This window comes from Guillardia theta (assembly GCF_000315625.1).
Source record: "Guillardia theta CCMP2712 unplaced genomic scaffold GUITHscaffold_5, whole genome shotgun sequence".
NCBI lineage: Eukaryota > Cryptophyceae > Pyrenomonadales > Geminigeraceae > Guillardia > Guillardia theta.
In genome coordinates, this window is record NW_005434669.1 from 443,829 (window position 1) to 462,057 (window position 18,229).

An 18,229-nucleotide genomic window follows, 5' to 3' on the forward strand; every position below is an offset into this window, starting at 1 on the left:
TGAACGAAAAGGACGCAGCATGCGCGAGTAAGGAGAGTATGCTCGGCATCTTCGGTATGAGAACACAGGAGGAGGAGGAGGAGGAGGAGGAGAAGCGTGAAGAAGACAAAGGGGAAGCAGCAGCAGCAGCAGCAGCAGCAGCAGCAGCAGCAGCAGCAGCAGCAGCAGCAGGCAGCAGCAGCAGCAGCAGCAGCAGCAGCAGCAGCAGCAGCAGCAGTCAGCAGCAGCAGCAGCAGCTAGCAGCAGCAGGGAGCATCTGATTGCTCTCACAGGGCTCGAGGCCAGCTGCTCCGGCTCAACATCTCTCGGCTTGACCTCGAGTGGTTTTCCGACACGTTTGGGCTGAGTTGCCTACAGTCAGCGCAGGCTTCCTCCTCCTCCTCCTCCTCCTCCTCCTCCTCCTCCTCCTCCTCCTCCTTTCTGTTTAGCACGACCTTCACGGGAAGAGCACCCTGCCCGACATGCTCCAGGGGGGTAAGACTCACCCCCCCTCTTCCCCTTCCTCCTCACCCCCTAAACTTGCTTGCAGGAAGCCGACTGCGGCTGGCTGGAGGAGCAGGATGTGTGCTCGGTGAGCAGGGGGTGGAGCTGGATAGCGATGGATCTTTCTCCTCTCGAGTGCCCTCAGTTGGAACTTTTGTTTGAGTCGGACGCCTCCAAGGCCGGGAGAGGGCTCAACGCGACGTGGAAGATAGTGAACGAAAGGTGCCTCCCTGCTCCTGCACGACGTCCTCCTTCCCGACTTCCATTCCTCCTGCTCCTCACGTTTCTCCTGCCCCTCCTCACTCTCGGTCCCTGCCGCCTTCCCTTCGCCTTCCTCGGCATCATCCTCTCTTGCATGTTCCCTTGCGCTGATGAGTTGCAGCTTGCTCCAACCATTCGTTGAAGTCAGTTTCACCGTTGTGAACGAGACGATGGAGTCCATCATGAATATGGTTTACATTCCTTCCCTCCTCTCCTCCTTTCCTTCCTTTTCCTCTTTCCCTCCTTCCCTCCCTCACCCTCTGCAGCCCCTATCTGTCCTCCTCTCCTGGATCCTCATCACCTTCTCCTGCAGACACAGCAGATACGTCAAGTCTTCGCTGAGAGCGCCCGCGTTCCCCTCAGTTTTGTCAGCATCCCGCACATGGTCGTGCAGGACCTGCAAGTCATCGACGGTCTCTCCTCCTCCTCCTCCTCCTCCTCCTCCTCCTCCTCCTCCTCCTCCTCCTCCTCCTCCTCCTCCTCCTCCTCCTCCTCCTCCTCCTCCTCGTCGTCGTCTTCCTCCTCTCCCCCGAAAAACCTCCCCCTTTCTCCTCCTCCCTCCTCAACTCTCTTCCTCTCGTATTCTCTTGCTTACCTTGTCGTCAGACCGATACGGCAGGAGGCCCTGGGACTCTTCCTACAGTCCCCTCCTCCTCACCATCACCGTGAACACTTACATGACCGACAACCCATCGCAGCTTGTCTGGTCGCTCCTGGAGGAGTTGTCGCGTCCTGTCGGGTTCAAGGGCAACCAAACGATGCTGCATGACATGGTGAGCGGGCAGATGTTCTCCTACCTCGACTCCATCGGCGACTTTCTTGCCTCCGAGAGCATCCTCCAGGCTTCCTTCCGCAGCATAGGCATGCGGAACTTCCGAGTGGACCACTTCCGAGTGAGCGTCGATGGACGGGTGATGTCAAGAGGAGGAGGAGAGGGAGGAGCAGGAGCAGGACAAGGAAAACTAGAAGGAGGACGAGGAGGACGAGGAGGCTAATGAATTTTTCACAGGAACTTCCAATGCTGGGCCAGACACCCAGCAATTTGACGACAGTGGAAAGGGTAAGGAGCGTCTGCTTACTTCTCTCTCCCTGCAATCCTTGCTGACTTGTGAAAGATCGTGGAGATCATCAAGCATGCGACGAGCCGAGACGTCGGGTTTTACTTCGGTGGTTTCACCTCCGCACTGTTTGTAAGTTCCCCTGGCCCCCCTCCCCCTCCCCCTCCTGCTCGCTTGCTTCTTCTTGCCTGACTCGCAGCTCAGGTGCTCGTCTGTGTCTGTATCGGGGTTCTGGTTCACCGGCGTTGGACGGTGAGGAGGAAATACGCGAAGCACATGTCACACGAGCTTGAGCCCGTGAGGTGAGAAGAGAATGAAGGAGAGGGGAGGGAGGGAGGGAGGGGAAGTGGCAGGAGGAGGGGGAAAGTACGAAGGGGAGGAGAGGGGGGGGGGGGGGGCGGATCATTTTGAAGTTGCGGGAGGCGTCGGCAGGGCGCGCAAGGAGATCGTCTTGGTTGCTTATCGATCTGTTTTGACAGTCCGGCGTCGATTCTGAGAGAGAAGGAAGGAGGGGACGGAGAGGCGTGAGATAGGGAAGGTGTAGATGAGAAGAGGAACGCAAACAATTCTTCTTTTAGAAATAAAACACAAACTTGATGAAATTCTCTCAAGTTATCCTCAAGCAACCTCCTCCACCTCCCCAGCCTCCACCAGAGCTTGCAGGAGGGGATCTTGCACGTCCTCTGACGCTCCCGCCTTCCTCCCTCCCTGCCCTCCAGACTTTTCTCCTCTGCCCTCCATCTCAGACTCGCAGGGGACGAGAGGGAGGAGGGGGAAATAGCACAGGCCACCGGCCAGCTGCATCATCGCTGTAATGAGAAACGTGATGGTGTAGTCGCCAGAGCTTGCATCGGTGAGAATCCCTCCGAACACAGCACTGCCGCACCAGCCAAACTGCATGAGGGAGGACAGGCTCTTCCAGCGGGCTCTGGTCTCCTTGCTCACCCAATCCATCTGGATGCTCTCCTCCAGCGGGTAGGTGCTGTTGTTGGCTGCCGTCCTGATGAGGTAGATGGGGATCATCACCATCCACGAGTGCCGCTGTTCCTTCAAGACGATCATGAGTAGGAGGAACGAGACGCCGACGGCTCGAGCTGCTATCATGATCTGCACCCTCCCGAACCTCCTTGACAGGAACTGAGCGAAAGTGGAGAAGATGGCGATGAGGATAGGAACCGAGACATAGATCCCCTGGACCTGAGCAGGAGAGAGTCCGACGCCGTGCTCCTTGCTCTTAAAGAAGAGGGGGAAGAACTTGATAGTCATACCGGAAGCCAGCGCGACCTGCCCAACACGGTCAGAGGAGAGGCGTCAGCAAACTTGACGGACCAGGAGGTCGGAGACGAAGAGGATGTAAGGGATTGATGCGCGAGTGAGACAGCCGCAAGATCGGACCTCCTGCTTCTCACTGTCCTCGACGGGAGTTTCGAGCTCAGTGTTATTTGTTTCAATTTCTCCTTGACCTCCACCAGCACCAGCACCAGCACCAGCACCAGCACCAGCACCTGCACTAGCACCAGCACTAGCACCCGCTTCTCCTCCTCCTCCTCCTCCTCCTGCTCTGTTTTGAGCTGCATCCTCTGATGGCCGGAACAACATCAGCAAGAATCCGACTGGAATCTCAAGCAGGACGCCGGCCAGGAGGACTCGTCGAAGTTCATCCTGCGTCCACTGATCGCTCCCCCAGACCTTGAACAGGACGATGCTCGTCGCTGGGCCTACGGAGGAGGGGATGAGGTAGGAGAGGAACTGATAGTTGTACCACGTGCTCCTCTTTCCATCAGGCACGCAATCAGCAAAGAGAGCTTGCACGGGACCTGTGAACACTCCATTGGCGAACCCCCAGACGATGGCCGAGAAGAGGAGGAGCTGGTACTCTTTTTCTGCCGTGACTGCGTTGCCCGGCCAGACGGCGTACACAGTCAAGGAGATGGCCGCAAGGTACGCCAGCCCTCCCACAGCGATGATGCGATGCCTGGGAGTCTTGTCGGCTATCCACCCCACAGGAAGCGCGAACGCCAAGGTTGAGGCTCCCAGCACAGCCTCCACCACACCCTGCCATGCCGTGTCAGAAATTCGTTTTTGAGCTTCGGTTCTGTTCATGCAAAGATGTAGGTATTTGGGCATTTTGGATCGTGCTTCACTTACAACTTTGGTGTTGGAAGAGTTTGATATAACGTACAGGTAACCAGCGAATATGGTCCCGTTCCATATCGAGTCCGCTAAACCAGCAATGCTCGAAATAACCTGCAGAAAAGCGCCGATCAGAAGGCATGGGGAGGAACAGGAGCAGCGTCACCAGGCAGAGAACCACGTTATGGTTCATGTCCGCTTCCTGCTGTCCTGCGGGGGAGGAATATGAACAGTTGGGATGGACCGAGTTATGAGGAAATGAGAACCTGTTCACCCAGCTGGTGCCTTGCTCAGAGCATACTTCACCTCGAGCAGGTCTCGACTCTCGTCCTTACCCACCTCTCCCTTCCACCTCAGCGCCCTCACTCCCTCCCCCACGTACGCTCCAGACGCTCCATCAAGCGGCGGGAAATCTTCCAAGCCTGCCTCAGGGCTCGGGAGATTGGCGCTCGGCCCCGGGGGGGGGTCGGCCCGGACCGAAATCGAGTCACTGGCTGCGGTCACAGTGATCCTCGTACCTCCATTTACTCAAAGTTAAGTTAAAAATCAGTACGAGGACAATCAGGAGAGACGAGGAGGCTTGAACCTGACACTAGTACGTGTCGAACTGGCCACACGGCTAGAAGAGAAAAGACAGCGAGAACCAAACCTAATCCTGCCAACTGCTGTCCCCCAAACTTAACTGATTGTACATGTCACCCCCTAGCAACTCCGAAATTTGCATCTGTTGACCGTCTGACACTTCAACAGTGAGGCTCCACCCCAACCGCCGAGCTTCCGCATCCAGTCGTATTTTGCTGCGGTGCAGGGGAGACGGCGAAAAGATGCGATTTCGTGAGCCTGTCTGATTCTGAGTCTTACGACCCGAACCTGCGCCGCCGCGAGAAGTAGTGATCTCGAAGAAACGAGGGTGTTGACGGATATGGTCACGGCTACAATACTGTCAGCATCTCTCGAGTCCCTGTGGTCGGTCCGAGGGACGGCGTAAGGAATAAAAAACATGGAAGCTGGGGTGGAGATGAGGGCCGCACTGCGGCAACAATGGTGGGGTGGGGTTTCAATCAGGGGGTGAAAATATCAGGGGCTAACATTTTCGATGCCTTCTTGGCGTCTCTTCCGTGAATTCAAGGGACTGGATCATGCGGTATTTACTACAGGTGAGAAGTTTCACTTTCAGGACGAGGAGATACCGTGACCCGGACCGCGAGCAGGCCTGACGCTATCATGAACACAAAGGGTGTGACATCGAGTCGTCTCGCCTGAGCTGACTTACTAACTAAAACTTGCGACTGCGGGCTGTACCATTGCTGCAAAGTGCGGCACGCTTGGCTGACTCCTGTCACGATATTATGCGCCTCTGTAAGCTCCTGGAGATGCGTGACGCTCACCATATCCAGGCGCATCTTATTTAAAACTACTGTTATAGACAGGGAAGCCTTGCGATCTCTACAAGTAACCTGCCAGGTGCATGGGGCAACCGGTGACGTAACTACCCACCACCCCAGAGTCTCCATTGTTTCGCCCATTGAATCGGTGAGATAATATCACCCTACCCTCCGACTTGTTGAACATGGACGGTCTGCGTTTCCCTGATTGTATCACGAAACCGACTTTCTGCTGACACACGTGTCTATCACTATGACGTAACCATTACCGGAATTCATGGAAAAGAATTGTTTTCGGAATGAAAGGGAAGCTCTCGTGTGGTAAAGGTTCCAACGATGGATGACGAAAAGATGTAGTTTCGAGAATTAAAAGTTGTCAGCAGATCCGCGGTGAGACTACTTTCCTCTGGCTAAGCAGGACTCTAGTTCACCAACCCTCCCACACGATCGTTGCCACGAGCAAACCTGAGCTGCTTCTAGTGCTGTCAGCCCTTTCTCCATATCTTCTCTCGAGACATCCATACACTCCTCTAATACTTCGTTCGCCTCCTGTGTAACTGTACTTGATTTGTGAACTTTGTCCTAGCGTCAAAATGTCGTCTATGTTGCTCAATCATTCCTCTATGTCCTATCGTGGAGGCGGGGACCGGGAAGTTCATCTTTTCCCCCGAAGAAAAGTTGGACAACAAGTCATTCCGCACAAGGGAAGACGACCTCTCGTGATCGATTTCTCGGTCCTACAATCCCTCTTCGATATTCCACAACTGCAAGCCAGCAAGCGACTCGGCATCTCCCTGACCGCGATGAAGCAGCTCTGCAGAAAGCTTGGCGTGAGCAGGTGGCCATATCAGAAACCCGGGAAAAAGGGGAAAACAATCAGGAGAAAAAGCCAACAGCTGAGCCCTGCAGCATTGGGCGAGACCAACTCACTACCGGTTGCTGAACAGCCCGTGCAAAGTTTGGTGAGCAAGATTGAGAACGGCAGTGCAGCACAACAAAATGAGTCTCTGACCCCAGAGGTTGAAATCAAGAAGGACGAGGAGACACTGCCCACAATGCAGGAGGACAACATTGCTTGCATGCTGGGCGTCAACTCAGTGGACGATTCAGCCGACGACGATGATTCGAACTACCTCTCATCATCGTCCTTGTCCGAATACGAGAACGATGTTCTGCCGCAAATGGAAATACGTCCTGATCAACTGGCCTGTGCGGAGTGCTTGCCTCTCGAACCGGATTGGATCGCATGGTACATGGCTCATGATGGCAACGTTTCGATTTATCCGCCATTCGAAGCTTTCTGTGGACTGTGAATTGGAAAGCAACATTGTTGTATCTTTTTCCGGTTAGGCCGTGGCCTGACATTGTAGAATTGCCCTCTTGCAAACATCGACTCTGTTTTTTTTTTTTGTTGTCTTCATAAAAAGTATGAATTGTACATTGCTACATTTTGAGATTCTGATCAACCAACCCATCATCCTTTGCAAGGATGAGAAATTGCTTTTCCAGGAAAAAAAGCCGATGAAGCTAGCTTTGAGAATTCTTTAAAATTTAGATCGTATCTATGATTACAATTTATCAGAATCATAACAAGGGACGTCGATGTTTCCATCCTCTCGATTCGTCCTTTTTCATCCACCTTCCTTTGTCATCCAACTAGCATTTATCCTTCTGTATATGGAAAACATTCTGACAATAGTCAATGTTCTCATTGTTTCGGATACAAGTGAGGTAATTGTTCCTCAGACTGCTGAAACAAACTTCTTTCCCTTGCCAATTCGGATCTTGGCAATCATTCTCAACACAATCGATGAAAAGATAAAAGCATGGTTGCGAATCCCGGCCAAGTACTTGCCCACAAGTACTGTAGTCACCTCTACATGTATCTTTGCAAAACCTTGTTGAAAGAACAGACATGGGTGAATACGCCAATGCTATCTCCTGTGGATTCACTTGCATCTCAGGTTGCAGAAACTGGCCCGCAGCGTCACTGGCATGACAATGCGCACAGAAATCAGAAACCTTTCGATATAAGAGAGTGTTTGATTTCAAAACACTGTTGCTGTGTCTTCCCGAACGGCTGATTACAATCAATGCAAACAGCATGGTTGTCGCAAACAGCGCTCCAAGAAACCTGCAAGAGGATTAGTTCCGCAGATGACGTACAGCACAAAACATAAGGAAATAACCACAGTCAGTCACCTTTCCATTTTCATAAATGCAGTGCGAATGCATGACAGTGATACACAAAAACGATTTCTCCCATCTCTCATCCCTGGCTACCAATCAAATCTACTCGTTCATGAAGGTCTGGATGCATTACCCAGCCACTTGTATCCTGCCGCTCATTACCTCGAACAAAACAGCAAGGCACATGGGTGAACATGCCTAGAAACAATTGATCTTGTCTTTGGTGTTCGGTTGTATAGCACATTTGCACGCTTTTGTCCCATGCTTACCGCCATTGAAGAGCCATTTCGAGGAGTGGATTCTAGCCAAAAATCAGTCATCTTTTACCTTACTCAAAGTTAAGTTAAAAATCAGTACGAGAACGATCAGAAGACTGTACAACCTCTTTTACTCAACTTGAAGTTAAGTTAAATTAAATGGCCCAGTCACCGTGAGTGGAGTCGGAACCTGCCCTGTGAATGACTGGACAGGAATGTGTAGACACTGCGGCTGGAATAGTTTGTTGAAGATAGACCGGGTTCACGGTTGGCAGCCGCCACTACCGTGTACGGTACGGTCCGTCTGGATCCGAGCATGGCAGGATTATTCCAGACTGTCACCAGGTTGCGACAGTTTGAAGAAATTGTCCATCATCCATCGGGATAACACCTCTTCTCCGACTAACTGAAAGGAGCCTGATTTCACAGTCAGAGTCACCGCCTCGTCAAGTTCCAGCCTGGGTAAAGACAATGCCCCGAAGGCCTCTCGCAGCGCTCACCGTCATCACAGCCCAATCCATCATGCACCTCAAATTTTCTTGCAAGGGCAGAAAAGTCTGCGCGCCGCAGGCTGCGATCCATGGAAACCTTGGCAGGTCCTGTCAGCTCTTGAAGAGGGGTGTAGAGCTACACGCCTTGTCGCCATGGAAGAAAACATCGTTGATCCGATCTCCATAGCTGTTGATTCAACGCAATACAAGGTTGTAATCAGCGAAGCAGGACTATGAAAGTTGATCTGCATACCTCAACAGTGTTTGGAGAATAGTTATCACGGGAATAGTTTTACAATCGATGAGAGCGAGTGAACGAAGTTCTGCGATGTTCGGGTTACAATGCGATAGAAAACAAAGGGGAGCGAATTACCTGAACATTTCATGATCATCTCAAAAAATACTTCTTCCTGTAGATGAATACTATGCTGCGATTCATTCAATAAGGCCTAAGCTCAAAACTTCAATGCGATCAACACCAAAACCAGTTGCTCTATCTTTCCAAAGAGTGGAATAAGTTTGGAAATCGCTTTAGTGTCAATCTGAGATTGTGTAAAAATGTGAACAGCAGTGCAACCAACGTACATCTGTACAGTTGGATAGACATAAGGTGATAAGGGACGGAAATAGTTCATGGAGGTTGCAAGGTATGGCGGACTGTCTTCGTAGCAATCATTTGAAAGAATAATCAGATTGTGCAGGACTGGGTCAATGAATCGAGAAAACTGACCCTTTGATCGAGAGAGAGAGCACGCAAACCTGAGATGTGAGATACGATCAGACACAACCATCTGAATTCCATCCCTCCAGACCTTCAAATCGAACGCTTTTGAGGGTAGGTCTGATTGATGACTCCTTGAGGACATAAACAGGATCGGATCCTTGAAACAGATGTAAGCTCTTCAGTTGCCTGTAGGTTGTAAGTCTCCTCAGTCATCGACAATGGTGGTATGTGGCCACATGCAATTGTTCAACAGAATCTTCAATCCTGTACCAGATTAATCCCAAGAACAGACCCAAATCGCGTCACCGGCAACAGAAGATCGGATCGCTAGATGCTGAATTTGCAGGTCAAAGCTCCACAATTTGAGGCCTAGGATGCACCTCTATCTGTGGGCAAAACTTTGCTATCGCCTGCCGAAATGGAATCAAACCTTAGCCTCGGAGCAACAGCGTTTGGAGAATTTCCTCTTCGCTTTCTCCGACACAGTTCATGACCGTGGTGCAATCCCTTGCAGCAGGCCAATTTCAACATGTTTCAAAAGATCCTCACTGATGTCGATATACAACCTTAAATTCAGCCTTCTGATGTTTTTGCAATGTGAAAAAAGATGCACTAATAGACTTGGACCCTAGTTGACCATCAGCGGGACTGTGGTCTGAACAGAGGTCGGGAGAAGAGTGTAAAAAATCATGCTCACTGTTCCTCTCTCATGGCGCCCTAGATACACCCCTTGCAAATTGACAGAAACCTACACAAAGGCATACAGTTGATTCTCCATCACGAAGTCGAAGAAGAAGATCGATCGATTCACCACAGAGTGAAATTTCGCCTGCTCGATCACAACCTGCCCAACGCCAACACAAGAATCAGAGCTCATTATCACAGCTGATGCTCCTCACTCTGCATTTGACGAAAAGCGGGGTGGGACTAAGGAATGACAACCGACCTAACACACATCAGGCTTCATCATGAGTTAGAAGCGCACAGACCCGATCGAGTTTTACCGACCCCGATCTGCAAACAATAATGTGAAGGTGCCATGCGGATCTTTAAACATCATATACCACAGACTGAGAAGCATCAAGATGAACCCATAACATCGGGTTATTGCAAAGGTTTCTATATGTCCTCGAAACTATCTGATTGAAATAAATCGCTATGCACCAACAAACCTCCTGGTACCTGCAGGAAAAGCTTCGACCTCTGGGGTAGCTTTGCAACGATTTTTCTTAGAATGATCTCTTCTGGTATCTCCTTTTACCACGTTTACTCATAATTTGTTCATATACATTTTCAGACCTGCAGAATCCCAAATATCGCTTTATGTTCACTGTCATCGCTGTCAAAACATTCGTGGTCAAACACCGTATTGCTGATTTGAGAGCTCTCACACTAATTTTGCGAGAAGATCAAGATAGATTGACGATTACCTTGGTCTGCTTCGTTTGGATCCCTTGCCCTTCCTCCTCGTCCTCGTCGTTCTTGGCTTCTCACCATAATCCTCATCGTCTTCCGAACGATATTCCCATCCGAGCATTTATTTCGACTGGTCGCTTGCCCCGAGGCGAGTTTGGACGTTACATTTTCTGAGCACTTCAGTTACAATAAACGAAGGCGGCGTAGAATTTCAAAAATTATTTCACATCACATGTGCATATTTGAAGACTGAATTAAGTGTTTCATCTTGGACCACCCACCCTAAGCTTGTTCACCCTATAGACCCGACCTTGTTCATACACCTTCTTTTGTTCAAAGTGGATTGTCCTATAATCGTATATGTGCAAATATCCTATGAAGATACATATAAATTATCCTTTCTTGGTGGCTATCCGAAACCCTCTTGCTTTCTCACCCCCTCCCAGACGGTCAGTACCCCAACTTTACATCCCCCTACCCCCTGTTATGTCAAAATTTGCATTCCCCCAAATGAAAATTTTCTACCTACCCAGTCCCCAACTGGTGATTGACCCCCACCCCTGCAATTACATGTACTGTGACAACTACCCACCAAAATGCCAGATGTACGGCACCAAAACATATCTTTGGGTAGGGTTCTCTTGTATTTAGTACCCGTACTTCCCTTTCTTCGCAGCGGTACACCGCTGCTCGGAGTACCCCTACCCCCTTTCTTTTCCTATGCTTCTACCGGAGGATTAGCCCCTCTGATGATGCCGGCTCCATGCGAGCAATGGACACGTGTCCCTTGTCGCATCGCTACCAATGCCAGCACAGACATTCAACATGCTATTTTTCTACCATGTGTGAACCGGTGTTGAGCAGATATGCATGGATTGATTGCGAGAGATAAGTCTCTAATAAGAAGATTGATGCTACCTGACTTCGTCAGAATATTTAGATTGAATGATCATCATGGTTGATATCCAAATGCCATCTGATGGAATGGTTTCTATCCTGCCCACCATGATCCGAACATTCTTGATTTCTCGTTGATTCTCATGGAGCAGGCCGGACTCTCGAGTTCCCGAGGTTGACAGCAAAGTGAGGTCACCGGCGAAGGTGGGCTGGTTCTCTTCTGTGATGCGAATGGTGTGACTCTCATTGTAGTGATCTAGTATCCTCCAAGATGGCGATGCGAGGTTTGACGCAGTTCATCGGAGACATCCGAAACTGTGCAAACAAGGAAGAGGAGAGAAAACGTGTCGACAAGGAGATGGCCAACATCAGGAAGCACTTCAAGGAAGCCACCAAACTGACAGCGTAAGACGAAGATTGAATCAAAGATCCTACTGTAACATTTAACGCGGTGGCGCTGACGCCTGTTTCAGGTACCAGAAAAAGAAATATGTTTGGAAGATGCTGTACATCTACGTATTGGGCTATGAAGTGGATTTTGGGCACATGGAAGCTTTGAATCTCATCACTGCGCAAGGATACAGCGAAAAAATGGTGGGATATCTTGCTTGTGTCTTGTTACTCAGCGAGACGAACGAATTTCTTCGCCTTATCATCAACAGGTGATAAAGTCATTTTGCGTAGGATATGCAAGCTGAAGCATTTTTGCAGTGTCAAGAATGACCTGATGTCTGCAAACGAAGAGATCCAAGGCCTGGCTTTGGCGTGTGTTGCCAATGTTGGTGGACGTGAGTTTGCTGAAACCCTGGCGGGAGATGTTCAGAGAATCCTGCTTTCAAACCATTCACGACCACAAGCCAGAAAGAAAGCGGCACTTTGCATGCTCCGCTTGCTTCGAAAATATCCAGATGCATTCGGTGAAGATGGAATTGGTGGAAATCAGGACCAAAGAGATTCTCTCTACGATCTTCTGGAAGACCCCTCGCTTGGAGTTGTAACCGCGACCATGTCGTTGCTCATTGGCTTGGTCTCGCACAACCCAGAACTTTGGACTGACTCTGTGAACAAATGCTGCAAACTTCTATCGAAATTGAATCATCCCAACGCAGCTAAAGAGTTTGGTCAAGAATACGTGTATTACAAGACCATCAACCCCTGGCTCCAGGTCAAAATACTCCGTTTGTTGCAGTATTATCCTCCACCTGAGAGACATGAAGTCCACACCAAGCTTTGTGACGTTCTCCTACATATCATATCTGATGCACAAATGCAGAAGAACGTGAACACGAATAACTCGGCCCATAGTGTTGTATTTGAGGCAATCAATTATGTTATCCACATGGAAACAAACAAAGAATTGATATCTTCTGCAGTCAGTATGCTGGGACAGCGAATGACTGCATCAAATCAACCAAATTATCGCTATTTGGCTCTTGATGCAATGCAAAGAATGTCTCATATTCCAGATGCTGCTCAACAGTTCAAGAAGCACCAGGAAACTATTATCAAATCGCTGAAAGACAACGATGTTTCGCTCAGACGAAGGGCGTTGGATGTTCTGTACTCGATGTGCGACAGCAAGAATTCTGAACAAGTAGTGGGTGAGCTTCTAGACTATTTGCAGGGAGGCGATTATGCTATCAGGGAGGAATTAGTTCTTCGTGTCGCCATCCTTGCAGAACGTTTCTCGCCGAACCTGCAGTGGTACGTGGACACTATTCTTAAGCTCATGACTCTTGCTGGTGACTACGTTTCCGATCACATTTGGATGCGAGTTGTGCAGATCGTAACCAATAATGAGGAGTTGCAGCTATATGCGGCTGAGACATGCTATCGATCTCTGAAGAGTGAGTCAGTGCATGAGAGTATGATCAAATGTGGTGGGTACATCCTTGGAGAGTTCGGTCATCACATTGCTCACAAGAACGAAACTTCGCCTGACAATCAGTTTATGATCTTGAAAGAGAAATTTCATGCGTGTGAGCAGTGGGAGACAAAACAGATTCTGATCAGCTCTTGCGTGAAGCTCGTGAATGTTCATCCGCAAATCAAAGGGGCTGTGGTGGAACTCCTCAAGAAGCACACAACTACTATCGACGCTGAGCTGCAGCAGCGTGCAATCGAATACCTTGCGCTAACTGCTCCTGGGAAAGAGACCATGTTGGAAACTGTGCTGGATGTCATGCCGAACTTCCCAGAGCGAGAGAGTATTCTCACAAAGAAGATCAAGGAGCGAGAGCGTGTTTCAACGACTGATAGGACAGCAGCACAGATCAAGAGTGAACAAAACAAGGACGATGAAGATGGTCCACAAACTGTTGACTTGTCTGCTAGTGCTGTCAAGTCAAGCGCAAGCAGAGCAAAGTCTCAACTCTCTCCGTCGCAGAACCCTCACAACGACTTGCTTGACCTTACGGCCGAGGAGCCTTCGCACATGGGCGGCGGCGGCGGCGGCGGCGGCGGTGGAAATCTTGACGATTTACTTGGAGCTCCATCACAGCCTGCTGCAACCCAGAAGTCTCAGAACTTGGGTGGACTGGACGATCTGCTCGGAGGCGGTTCGCCACCACCACCAGCCCACGGCGCCCAGCAGGGCAGCCTAATGGATGATATGCTGGGATTGGGAAGTGCCCCAGCAGCAACTGTAGCTGGCTCAAACCAGGTCTGTATTCAGAGGTTTGCATCCATTTCTGAATGTGCTTTCAGTCTTTGGACGATTTGTTATCCGGACCAAGCAAGCCTCAGGCTTCTGCGTCGGTACCTGCTGACATGCACAAGGCTGGTGGCTCTGGGGCGCAGGGGCTGGACGTTGTTTTCAAGTGCGTGTCCAACGGGTCAGGAATTGGTGAGTTGTATTCATTTTTCTTTTTCGTGTTAAAATCATTTTTCTGTAGTTTATGAAGATCCGATCATCAACGTTCAGGCGCAACTTGCAGTTCAGGGGAATGTTGCGAAAATTTTGCTGCGTTACACAAACAAATCCTTTTCGGAGATCTCTGCATTCAAGACTGCAGTGCAGCAGGTAAAAGTGTGAAGGATTTGTAATTCTTCTTTTACTGACGTTTGGAGCTTTCAGATCCCAGCGATGTTGTTCCAAGTGCAAGACGCAGCCACCTCCATTGCACCCAACGCGACTATAACACAACAAGTCCAGATGCAGGCCAAGACCTACTTCTCGGAACCCCCCAAGCTCGCCTTGTCTTTCTCAGCCCAAGGAAGTCCGCGGCAAGTTACAACCTGGCTTCCGGTTCACGTCTGCAAGTTTCAGCAGCCGGTCACATGCAACAAAGATCAGTACTTTGCAGTCTGGGGTAAAATCACAGGGGCGCCAAACGAGTCTGTCAACGTGTTCAAATCTCCTCGTCCGATCGTCAGGACTGATGTAGAGAATGTGGTCAAGACCATCAACTACTCGGCTCTGCAAGGAGTGGACCCCAACCCCAACAACGTATGCGGCGCGGCAAAGATCAACCTTGGCGCAGGGGACGTCTACTGCGTGATCCGTCTAGAGATTGATTCGGCCCAACAAGCGTACAAGCTTACAGTGAAGACCAACAACGCTCAGGTGACTAGAGAGGGGGGATGGGGGTGCAATGCTCTCTAACGTGTGGTCAGGTCACGGAGGGTACAAAGGCAATTTTGATGAGCATCCTTTCCTCTTAATCTTTCAAGAGAATAGATCTTACTCCTCGCACCAGAGACTGGCAGAGGATGATAAGCAAACCAAGATTGAGCGCTGCATTATCAAACTTGTACACATGCTGTTATTCATGAGGTCATCTTTCAATCTTCTATCTCGTTATGCCTCTTTTGTCGAGCTCCTCAGTGGCTCAGCACCAAGGCAAATGAAGCGAACCTGAAACCTACTTGATGGCGAGCAGTTGATAATATGGCAGATTCTCTGCTGGTGGGCTATATTCGGCTGGTTCTTGACAACTCCAATGTCGATCCCCTACATGTCATTGCTAGTTGTAGTACAGCAGACGGTGAATCCTCTCCCAGCTCAGCGATAACTTCACTCATGCAATCCAATGTCTCAAGGGCTTTTTTTGATGATTGTTCGCATCACTTTATGATTACTGCACTTTTATATGATAGCTCGGATTATTAGTCGCATCACTTTCATCCTCGCTTTATGCGTCCGCTTCGTCTGTTCATTCGTCCCTAGCGCCAGCTGTTGTATAGTCCATCTTAACATTGCTGGCTGGAATGACAATCGGCGTCCCCAAGGGTCCAGTAATTCATTTCCTCCTGTTTGTTCAGTGTTATACCAAAGGTGACGAAAACCTAGTAGTGAGAACATCGTCCATCATGCCAAGACATTGGTTCACAAGTGATGAACCTGCAGCGATCTTTCGCACTTGCAACACTCAAACTAGATAATGGAGTCGTTCGATGCTGTCAGAGAGGACGGAAGGGGTCCTCAGCTCGGAAGGCCTCTGCTCAGAGGAGGGGGCGGTCACAAGCCTGCACGGGGGGATGCAGGTGACGCTTGTTTTTCCTACTGCCAGGTGAGTATGTTGGCGGGATTATTCTTGAGTACCCTATCTTTCATCCTCATTTCAGATGGGAAAAGTGGGGTGGGGTTACCCACAAGCTTCATTGCTGTGTAGTATCTTGTTTGTACCAGGAACGTGATGTTGTACGATGAATTTTCACAGTACAAATTTGCAATTACAAAGTCTTTTTTTTTCGTAAGATGAATTGTTCATATCCAGTACTTGGTGGGTTGCGAAACAGTAAAAATAGAGACATTATGAACAAATTAAAATATGACAACATTTTAAATGCATACCAGATGTGGACTCTGTGCTTGATGGATCGGTTGCTTTGTCCGCTAGGGTGGGGTCAAATGTTTCACAACTTTGTTACATCACCCCGGTGTATTTAGTTCTATTTTGAGGGAAATGGGGGGTACAGGGTGAGGCACTTCGCGTCAGGTGGTCAAGGGGTGGGTGAAAGTTCGATGTGGGCCTCTATTTGTACTGCTTCAGTTCAATCATGGTACTGAATAAAAACTGGTGTTTTAAGAGATATAAAACAACTTGTCTCGTCCGCCACCATGGCTTCGGATGCGGCAACGAGCTATCAAGATATCCAGAGAAAACTGGATAACATGGACACAGGGGATCTTGCAGCCGAAGTACTGCCAGTCTTCTTCAATTGTTTCATGGAGAACAAAACCTGCAAAGCTGGCGACTTCAACTTTGACGTGAAGAGGGTCATTGTTCAAAATCTTGATGCCCTCAAAAGAGCACGTGATGGAAATGGCGGATGGAAACTAGGCACAGAACTCTCATGCTCCGAAATTTTAGCAGGAGGATCAACACAGAACGGCAAGACCATGGTGAAAGCTGTGGTTCTTTGGATCTGCAACTACTTCAAAGTAGGATCCGTTGTTTTGTCAACTACGAAGCGAGGAACTCGGTCCCTCTTTGAAAAACTCCATCCACCCGCCGAGGAAGAGAAGGATAGCTCCACCGAACGTGGAACAAGGCACAAGCTTAAGATGCCCGTTCCTCCAATTTGTTTGGCTGGTCGAAGATTAGATCAGGAAACAATCAAGAAGAACGTGATGATCAGCGCAACTCTGTTTGCCAACGACACGGCTCAGAAGATCACAAAGATCTCTGAGTTGTTCGAGTCGGATGACGAAATCCGCAAACTTCCGATGATTCTGATCGTGGATGAAGCCGACTCGTTCTACCGCAGGAAGAACAAAACTACCCAGCTGGAGGCAGCCATGGACTCCTTCATTGCAATCGTCAGGCCGATCCTGCGCTGGAATGTTTCCGCAACCTTGATCCCAGTTGTCATGCACATGAAGCAGGACAAGAAGGAGATTGATTGCGAATCGATCATTTACACAGAGCTCGGATCGAATTATTTGGGCGCAGAATCTTTTGTGCCTCCCCAACGTGATGGAAGAGACGTGTTCTTGAATCCTAAGGATAAGAAAGATGCAGAGGAGGCCATGGATTTAGTATACAAGGACGCCTTCCAGAAAAGAGGATCCCTCACCCTGGTTATCACGAATCCAAAGGTTCATGGACCCAGCGGTATATTCGCACAAGCCGAAAAAGTCTTGAGAAAATTTCCTCATGTTGCTGCTCTGATCGTCTCGCATGAAGGCATAACTCTCAAGCCGCCCACGAAACCGATGCTTGCAACCAATGCTTTTACTCCCATGACGGACCAGAAACTCCTAGATTTGCACCGTAAGTTCAAGGGGAAAACTGCCTCGTATGCCATTGAGCAGGTCGACGAAAACTTTGGAATCGAGACCCCCCTTGTTATCTTTGGATATCGTCTTATGATACGCGGCGACAGCTTTGTTTCGAAGAAACGTGTGCCAACACACCTCATCTGCGCTTTAGGAAAACAGATGAGCATAGAGAAGGTCGTGCAAGCTTGCGGTCGAGCGACGTATCAGCGGTCATCTAGTCACTACAACTTCCATGAAGAAAAGAAGGTCGTCGTCCTGACATATCCTCTTGACTTCGACACGACTCGAGCTTACCCTCGTTTCCTGGCTGAGCTGCACGCAAAGATGAAAGATCGAGGCCTGACGCTCGCGAAGGCTCTTTCTGCACGAGAGGTCTACAGCTATAGAGCAAACATCCAGCCAAAAGGTCAGCTGAGGAGTATCGGGCAGAAGTTGGACGAGCTGAAGCTCAACGTTCGATTCGAGGATCCACCGCGGGGGGAGGAGGGGCGCGGTGCGAAATGGCTGCGAGAAACTATGGGGGAGCAAGAGGCTTGAAAATTGCCCCGGATCACCGTGGCACTGCATGGTGAAGCAAACAGAAAAATCAGAAAAAAAAAATGGGCAACAAAGATTCATGACGACGAAGCAAGCCGGGCGCGGTTCAATCACCGGGCCTACTGATTATCCTTGCAAGTCATGGGTGTGAGATAATTGTAACTGTGTGTG

The 18,229-nt window shown here is 49.6% G+C and overlaps 6 protein-coding genes across 6 annotated transcripts; 5 read left to right on the forward strand and 1 right to left on the reverse strand.

Moving 5' to 3' along the window:
- Positions 1 to 1,359: 1,359 nt before the first annotated feature.
- GUITHDRAFT_150245 (hypothetical protein) lies at positions 1,360 to 2,401 on the forward strand. The gene is made up of 5 exons (XM_005840578.1): positions 1,360 to 1,637; positions 1,754 to 1,804; positions 1,860 to 1,934; positions 2,007 to 2,104; positions 2,282 to 2,401. Exons 1-5 carry the CDS (start codon positions 1,422 to 1,424, stop codon positions 2,328 to 2,330), a joined length of 489 nt encoding a protein of 162 aa, XP_005840635.1. The 5' UTR covers positions 1,360 to 1,421; the 3' UTR covers positions 2,331 to 2,401.
- Positions 2,402 to 2,824: 423 nt separating this feature from the next.
- On the reverse strand, positions 2,825 to 4,128 carry GUITHDRAFT_160892 (hypothetical protein; the record flags this gene model as incomplete). Its single annotated transcript, XM_005840579.1, has 5 exons — positions 2,825 to 2,849; positions 2,926 to 3,086; positions 3,132 to 3,857; positions 3,951 to 4,049; positions 4,102 to 4,128. The coding sequence occupies 5 exons, from the start codon at positions 4,126 to 4,128 to the stop codon at positions 2,825 to 2,827; spliced, it is 1,038 nt and encodes a 345-aa protein (XP_005840636.1).
- Positions 4,129 to 5,913: 1,785 nt separating this feature from the next.
- GUITHDRAFT_100635 (hypothetical protein) lies at positions 5,914 to 6,633 on the forward strand (the record flags this gene model as incomplete). The annotated part of the gene is made up of 1 exon (XM_005840580.1): positions 5,914 to 6,633. One exon carries the CDS (start codon positions 5,914 to 5,916, stop codon positions 6,631 to 6,633), a length of 720 nt encoding a protein of 239 aa, XP_005840637.1.
- A 360-nt stretch (positions 6,634 to 6,993) lies between these two features.
- Positions 6,994 to 7,813, forward strand: GUITHDRAFT_150246 (hypothetical protein). The gene is made up of 2 exons (XM_005840581.1): positions 6,994 to 7,294; positions 7,343 to 7,813. The coding sequence occupies exons 1-2, from the start codon at positions 7,236 to 7,238 to the stop codon at positions 7,467 to 7,469; spliced, it is 186 nt and encodes a 61-aa protein (XP_005840638.1). The 5' UTR covers positions 6,994 to 7,235; the 3' UTR covers positions 7,470 to 7,813.
- Positions 7,814 to 11,566: 3,753 nt separating this feature from the next.
- AP2A1 (Adaptor protein complex 2 subunit alpha 1) lies at positions 11,567 to 14,899 on the forward strand (the record flags this gene model as incomplete). Its single annotated transcript, XM_005840821.1, has 5 exons — positions 11,567 to 11,700; positions 11,769 to 11,957; positions 12,007 to 13,922; positions 14,190 to 14,323; positions 14,372 to 14,899. 5 exons carry the CDS (start codon positions 11,567 to 11,569, stop codon positions 14,897 to 14,899), a joined length of 2,901 nt encoding a protein of 966 aa, XP_005840878.1.
- Positions 14,900 to 16,357: 1,458 nt separating this feature from the next.
- Positions 16,358 to 18,058, forward strand: GUITHDRAFT_132749 (hypothetical protein; the record flags this gene model as incomplete). The annotated part of the gene is made up of 1 exon (XM_005840582.1): positions 16,358 to 18,058. One exon carries the CDS (start codon positions 16,358 to 16,360, stop codon positions 18,056 to 18,058), a length of 1,701 nt encoding a protein of 566 aa, XP_005840639.1.
- Positions 18,059 to 18,229: the final 171 nt, after the last annotated feature.